Below are 7118 nucleotides of genomic sequence, written 5' to 3'. Positions count from 1 at the left end.
AGCTTGGCCATAATCCTCCTGTCAACCACCACATCCACAGGGTCCAGGACTGAGCTGGCCTTCTTTCCCAGTTAGTTCAGTCTTGCTCTCCTGTATCCTGTAATCCTTCCAATGTATGAGCATGATGCTACTCTGCCAGTATTCCCACCTTATCGTAGATAGATCTTACATTCCCCATAATGGTGGGTGGAAGGACAGGTCGATGTTGTCTTTTTTAGCTTATAGATGGCAGAACCTGTGGCCAATCAACTAGAAGCACTTTGTCGCACTTACAAAGGTTTTTCCCTCCAGTCTAAATTCTTGATAGTGTTGTATGTCGCTTTGGACAAAAGCCTCTGCTAAATGAAAATGTAGAATTGTAGAATATTTACAACCCCCTGTCCTTCTTGTCCCTGTCCTGTTTGAAGACCTATGTGCTATCTTTGAACAAATAAAATACCCCATACTTTTTAAAGTTTATCTCATTAAAGTAGTTGCTCCATTCTACAGTGAAAGGAAGCCCAAAGATTCTAGCTCCACTGGGAAGGATCCCAGTGATGACTTGAACCTGCGCTACCAAGGTACAGCAGTGCTAAACCAGTAGGCTACACCAACATGCCACTAAAAGTCATGCTTTTCAGTACATTATGGTAATCCAAAGCGTGGAACAAAAATGTTTCCACATCAGATTTCAAAGCCACTGTAGCATCCATAGTTACAGTCATCTCTCTGTTTATATCATGAAATTGATGATCCTGTTACGCATCAACAAATAGACGATTATAGACCAAGGCAGTTTTATATATATATATATATATTTTATTCATTTTTACACATAACAAACACAGAACAAGACAGCACATACATTATGAAATTACTGAAGAAAAATAAAAAATATATATATAAAAACAATAATAACCTACATGGGTCATAATAACATATATCATATCAGATACAATCCTATCTATCTACATCACATGTGAAAGGAAAAAACAAGACTATGACGTATTTTTGAAGATAAATTATGGGCACCCTTTCTGCAATAAACCAACCAGATCAGTGGGAAGATAATCTATAAAGGGTTGCCAAATATTACAAAATAGGTTGTCATTGCCCTTTAATTTAGCACTGAGGTGTTCCATAGGAAAAGCCTTGAATGTTTCTCTGTACCACTGCGTGACCGATGGAGGCTTCTCCTGATTCCACTGAAACAGTATACATCGCTTCGCTAGGAGCAGAAGTTTACCCATTAGGACGAGCTGTCCTTTTGATAGAGAGAACTGTTGCATTGTTTCAGTAGAAACAATGCTGTCTCTAGTTTTATTGTTCTGTGACAAATTAAGCCATATATTATATAATATTTTCCAATACCTGGATATTAAGGGATATTGCCATCCACAGTAACAGTAAGTTGCTACTTTTTTACACTTCATACGGAGGGCAGAGACCTGAGGATTAAATTTGTTTGAAAACGGTGGTGTTCACTGAAGTCTATGTAATGTTCTGTATTGGCTCTCTTTGAGCCAATTACATGTCAAGATTTTCCTAGCTGAAGAAAGGCTACTGCAGTTTTGACTAATCAGATTTCAAGGAGGGCATGAACATCCCTTGCCAACCCTCTGGTTGCGCCCCTGTTACACAGACTCAAGGCAAATCATTTTATTAAGTTTCTCAAATTTGTATTTTAATATGGCATGGACATTGGCATTTTGGAATAACATGTTTAGAGTCAGTATAATGAGTTCACCAGATTTTCGATGTTGATTTGGTTAAAGTGGGAGGGTCGATCTAGGCAGGTATTAAATGGGCTCTTGAGTATAATGTGTACTTTGCAGCGTAGCCTTAAGTTCCGTACTACGACATAACTTTTATTATGAAGTCTACAGGAAGTTGTGTGTGTTGACAGTGTGTGTGTTTAGACGGAGCTCTGTGAGAATGAAGGCTGCAGAGTGTCCGTCACTGCGGGCGCTGAAACACAAAACCTTTCTGGGAAACGGATTCCTGGAAGCTCTGTCAGTCCGAAGTGAACTGAGCTGTTTTCTGCGCCTCAGTTTACCGATTATAGAGCTCGCACTCCGCCTCACTCTCAGCACAACACCGGCAGCAAACACGGAGAGCTCTTATTTCTCCTGGATTCTATCACTTTGATTTATTGTTACAAGAAACGTTTCCTTTGTCATCTTTATCCGTGACTTTTCGGCTGTGACCGGGTGGTCTGATTGTTTACTGCGCTTGATTTTTTTTTCGAACTGGTCACAGTCCTTCCTATTTCCTATGATTTGAGGTAGGTCTATTTCACATGTGTTTATTTTGTCAAACTTTGATAATTCGAGTACTTTCTTGTGATATACATAACACAAGTGTTTATCAGCTTGAAACTCGTTGTTTTCTTGCGTAAGCATTTTAACAGTAAATGTCTGTTTTAAAATGAATAAAAAAGGCATTCTCCACCCCTAATTCTTGAATTTGCTCTGCATTCAGGTGTCTTGTTATGCTTCTGTCTTTTTTCTCCCCCGTGTTTGCACCGTTTTTTATGCCTTGTAATTTCTCTGCTTTTTTGTTGTGAAGCACTTTGTAATCATGTTAAGAAAAGTGCTATATAAATAAAGTATATTATTAATATTATTATTATTATTATTATTATTATTATTATTATTATTAGTATTATCATTATTATTATTATTATTATAGACAACAACTCAATAACGATGATGATGTCTTGAATAACATTTTAAAACACATTTAACTATATGAAGAGAAGCCATGTTTATTTTTCCTAATAGCTTACCCAGAGGGGTTTTTAGAACAGGATGACAAAGAAACTTGGAAAGTAAGAGAGAGTATATATATAGTCCTCATTTATTTATTTATATATCAACAGGGCTGCTGACAATTAGAAATGGTTGCCCGGGCAGTGACCATTTTCCATCATGAGGAGCAAGGAGGAGGTACATGTTGCCCAAACCCTTCTCCTCCACTCAGGGACCCTGCAGAAGACCTGCATAGCATCACCACCAACTTCCACTATCTACAGATCTCAGGTAGAGCAGCACTCTCACTGATATGACTTTGCACTGCACATGACTTTAAGGGTTGTATTGTGGAAAGAGTTTGAGTGTCATACCTAAATGTTCAACATGAAATCTGTTTTTTGACTTGCAAAGCTGTCGACACATTTTCTGTGAGCAATCATTAAGTACTGCAATCATACACTGGGCTTGATACCATTGCTATCATTGTTGCATTGTCTGATTCAGGTTAAATTTATAACTCATTAACAATTGCATTCACCGAATGGTTACAGAATTATAAGAACATAGAAAGAACATAAATAGATTGATCTAGGATTTGAAAAAAATTAAAATGAAGATTTTTCTTTTGTTCATTCTCTCTCTCTGTCTCTCTCTCTCTCTGTCTCTCTCTCTCTCTCTCTCTCTCTCTCTCTCTCTCTCTCTCTCTCTCTCTCTCTCTCTCTCTCTCTCTCTCTGTGTATCCCTTTATCTCTCTCATGTCAACCAAATAGCATTGCGTAAACTCATATTTTTAGCACAGAAATGTTCATTCTGTGGTTGTATTAGTTTTAAGTTGCCAACTAGGTCAGTTGATGTTGGAGAGGAGGAGACCTTTGCAGCTTATTCAGCTCTCAGTGAAAACCTCATGAACTATGAAAACTCTCATAAGTCATAAACCAGAGAAGCTGAGCACCAAGTTACGAGCTAAAGTAACATTAGTGGCAGCTCAGCTTGCAGCCTGAAGAGATGTATAAATAATGACATCAAATGTATTTAGGCTTTTTTGCGATAGCCTGTGTTAGCATTCTAGGATGTATTCATTTCTGATTCTCTTGTCAGTATCTGAGCAACCCTAATCAAACCTGAGTTGATGTAACACTAAATATAAAAACTGATATCCCAACCATCTATCTGATTCCAGGCTGGTACTGGGGTTCCATCTCTGCAAGTGAAGCTCGGGAGGCACTCTTAAAGAAGCCTGAGGGCACATTTCTGATGCGGGAAAGCAGTCACCCTCAGTACATGCTGGCCCTGTCTGTGCAGACCCGCTGTGGACCCACCAGTGTCCGCATCGAGTACAGCAGGGGCGCCTTCTGGCTAGACTCCATTTCCCCCAGCCTGCCTCAGCTCCAGTCCTTCCCAGATGTTGTCAGCCTCATACAACACTACATGGGCTCAGGCCACACACCACAGGGTAATTCTTCTAATGACATCCACTCTGAAACAAAGCCTGACCCCGACAAACACACCACTAAGGACGGTGGGGTGCCTCTGAAGCTGAAGCACCCTCTGCATAGACCAGACTCCTTCCCCTCTCTGCAGCACCTGACACGCCTCGCCATCCACAGACACACAACAGACTGCACTGACCTGTTGCCACTCCCAAAGCCTCTGTTACACTACCTGCAGAACTACCCGTTCCACATATGAGGGTCTGTGTTCCTCTAAGACAGAATGCAGAGACCAGAACGTGGGTCAGGGTCACACTCCAGGAACACATGCTGTAAATCTGAGGCTTCTTGACACCACAAAGGGGAGAACATTGAAAAGCTTTAAGGACAATAAACCTTAGTGTGAGTAAGCTCAGTCTTACAGTCTACAGTGGCACTATTGTTTTCCAGAGGATTATTTTTATGGCTTTTTCACTTTACATGCATACATTTTATTTCTCTACAGTTTGTTTTTGCTCTCCTGTCACTTTGGAGAGAGTCGTATAACTTTTTGCATGTTTTAGGCCAGTTGTTTACCACAAAAGAGCCAAAACTTCTCATTAATTAACCACTTGAAAAGCAGCTGCTGTTTGTGTTGTTATTCCAGGAAGAACAATATTGGAAATGATTTGGATTCTTTATTGCCTGAAGAGTTCTGTTTTTCCTTGCCTTGTTAAATAAAGCTATTTTTATTCCCTCTATATCAAACTAGTTAACAATGAATCATGGTTTTCATTCTGTTTTCTCAGTGTTGTGGTTTTCCTTACACAGCGTGTGTATTTATTATTTTTTCACCATGGTTTGAAGCCACAAGGGACATGGGGGTTTTGTTCCCTGCAATGGAATAATTCAGTTCTTGCATGTCGGGGTTTTGTTGTATATTGCAAAAAGCAAGACATGTATACTATAAAGACTGAGGTCAGGCTCACTAAATGACATGCACATCAGAGGGCCTGACATGACCAAACATAACTTTGAAAGGTATAATAAAAGCTGGGTACACTGTGCATTTTAACTTCTTTTATTTGCCCTATCCTTTTCTCAACTAAACAGTGTTTTAAGTGCTGAAACTGTTGTTTACAATTCAAGGACTTCTATTTCCAACCCTGTTCTTTTCTGAAAAGAGGATGCCTGTGGATTTTCAAGAATCATGTCCTTTTCATCAAAGTTTTTTTTTTTTTTTTTACTGATAAACCACTCCAACATAAATGTGAGACTTGCTGTTTTCATGGAAACATGCCTGACTTGGTTTCCACGAGTTGTAACTGAGCAGTGCTGAGAAAGCCTCTTATCAGGATTACAGTAAGAGCTGCAGTTATTAATACACCGTTGCACCAACTGAGAACAGACTATCTCTACACGTCTGCCTTTGCTCCTAACTGTCAGTTTCAAGTGTTTAAATAGTCTGATGTTCAATAAGTATAGATCTTCAAAATCAGATGCCTTTCCTTTTACAAGCTCTATCAAGACTTTAGAGCAAATATTTTCTGGCCATCGATTAAGCTAAACGACAGATTTTTGACTCTCCATGCAGAATTTCTGTCAGGATTGAATAACAGACATATCTCACAGTGGGGAAAACAGTGTTGAAATATTTTATTTATCATTATTTATATTTTATCTATAATGAAATGAAATATAAACACACAAGTTTCTCCAGATGCAGCTGCTTCTTTGGCAGTGTAATGTTGTGTATACTCTATTGCTGGTATTTGATCATTTTTAAAGGTACTTAGCCAAAAAAACGTCATTAAATGTGCCTTACCCCAATGAAGTGCCTCAGGTCACATATTTGAGGTAGTTTAATTTGTCTACACTCACATTTCTTACAGTATAATCTCTTATTTTTTCTGAATTGGAATGTTAAACCATACCACTAAGATACATTTAGTCAATTAAAGGTGCATTATTTCCTTCAGAAGCCCAGAGGAGTAGAAGTATAAACCAACAGACAACTGTCCCCAGGGATCTAGACATAAAAAGGCCCTGCAAAGGCCATAGTTCACTGTATGTTAACTGGCTCAAAGTAAGTTTTTAGACTGAAATTTGTGAACAAATTTTCATCACGGTTCAATATCAGCCAATAAGTAAACATCTATTACTACAGTATATCCACTGAACTTACAAAAACAATCAATCAGTCTGTCTGGTTGGTACTGCTTAATGACCCAGGAACAGGTCTAAATTATAAATTGATAATAGCTGAATTATGTTGAGCTGCTTCAGTTCCAGCATCCTATTGTAGTTCTTGCTGTCTCACTGTCATACTGTGATATCCCACAGAGACACTGTTAATGTTACAAGTGACACCTTTACGTCCCCTTCTGTTGCAAGACAACATGTCGGCTCTGGACAAAAAAGGTTTTCTTGAATGTTACATGTTTTTAATAACAATATATTTTTAAAACTTTTTCTTAAATACAGATACAAAAAAATCAGTTACCAAACAAAAAAGAATATATATATAGGGGTATATGACACACAATTTGCAGAGAGGGGAAGATAATAAGTGATATGTTGATGCTCAGTAGCTCTTATTTTCTCCTAACTCTCCCAAAGCTGCTTGTATACAACTATGGTACCTTGAAACTACAGTGTTGCATTTTAACATCAGGGCCCACCTAGACTTTTAATATGATAACTGCTTAAAAAAAGTGCATTAGCATTATCATTTCACATGTATGTATGCATGTCAATAAATTAACCATGGTTATTACAAATCTAAAAAAATAACTGCATATATAAACCCTCCTGTTATGTTGCAGGTCAAATTAACCCATTTTAAAGTTCATAAATCTTAAAATTGTATTATTTTGCATTTCTAATGTCACAGTGGATGAAAGGCTATTAGTGGTATTCAGAGGTTCCTTCCATCTTAGGTAATATATGACTTCCAAACCAGCTAAATGCAGCATAC

General features: G+C 38.2%; 1 protein-coding gene across 1 annotated transcript; it reads left to right on the top strand.

Moving 5' to 3' along the window:
• Positions 1–1859: 1859 nt before the first annotated feature.
• Positions 1860–4912, top strand: LOC117814891 (cytokine-inducible SH2-containing protein-like). Its single transcript, XM_034686463.1, has 3 exons — positions 1860–2263; positions 2861–3020; positions 3913–4912. Exons 2-3 carry the CDS (start codon positions 2879–2881, stop codon positions 4419–4421), a joined length of 651 nt encoding a protein of 216 aa, XP_034542354.1. The 5' UTR covers positions 1860–2263; positions 2861–2878; the 3' UTR covers positions 4422–4912.
• The last annotated feature ends 2206 nt before the right edge of the window (positions 4913–7118 follow it).

This window comes from Notolabrus celidotus, chromosome 1 (assembly GCF_009762535.1).
Source record: "Notolabrus celidotus isolate fNotCel1 chromosome 1, fNotCel1.pri, whole genome shotgun sequence".
NCBI classification, from domain to species: domain Eukaryota; kingdom Metazoa; phylum Chordata; class Actinopteri; order Labriformes; family Labridae; genus Notolabrus; species Notolabrus celidotus.
Note: the sequence above shows the minus strand (reverse complement) of the source record. Positions and strands in the feature narration are given on the sequence as shown.

What these genes read in the sequence shown, in the direction of transcription:
- LOC117814891 (XM_034686463.1), top strand. Translation starts at nt 2,879, where the DNA reads ATGGTTGCCCGGGCAGTGACCATTTTCCATCATGAGGAGCAAGGAGGA. An exon ending in CCACTATCTACAGATCTCAG is followed by an intron (nt 3,021 to 3,912) that starts GTAGAGCAGCAC and finishes ATCTGATTCCAG; the next exon opens with GCTGGTACTGGGGTTCCATC.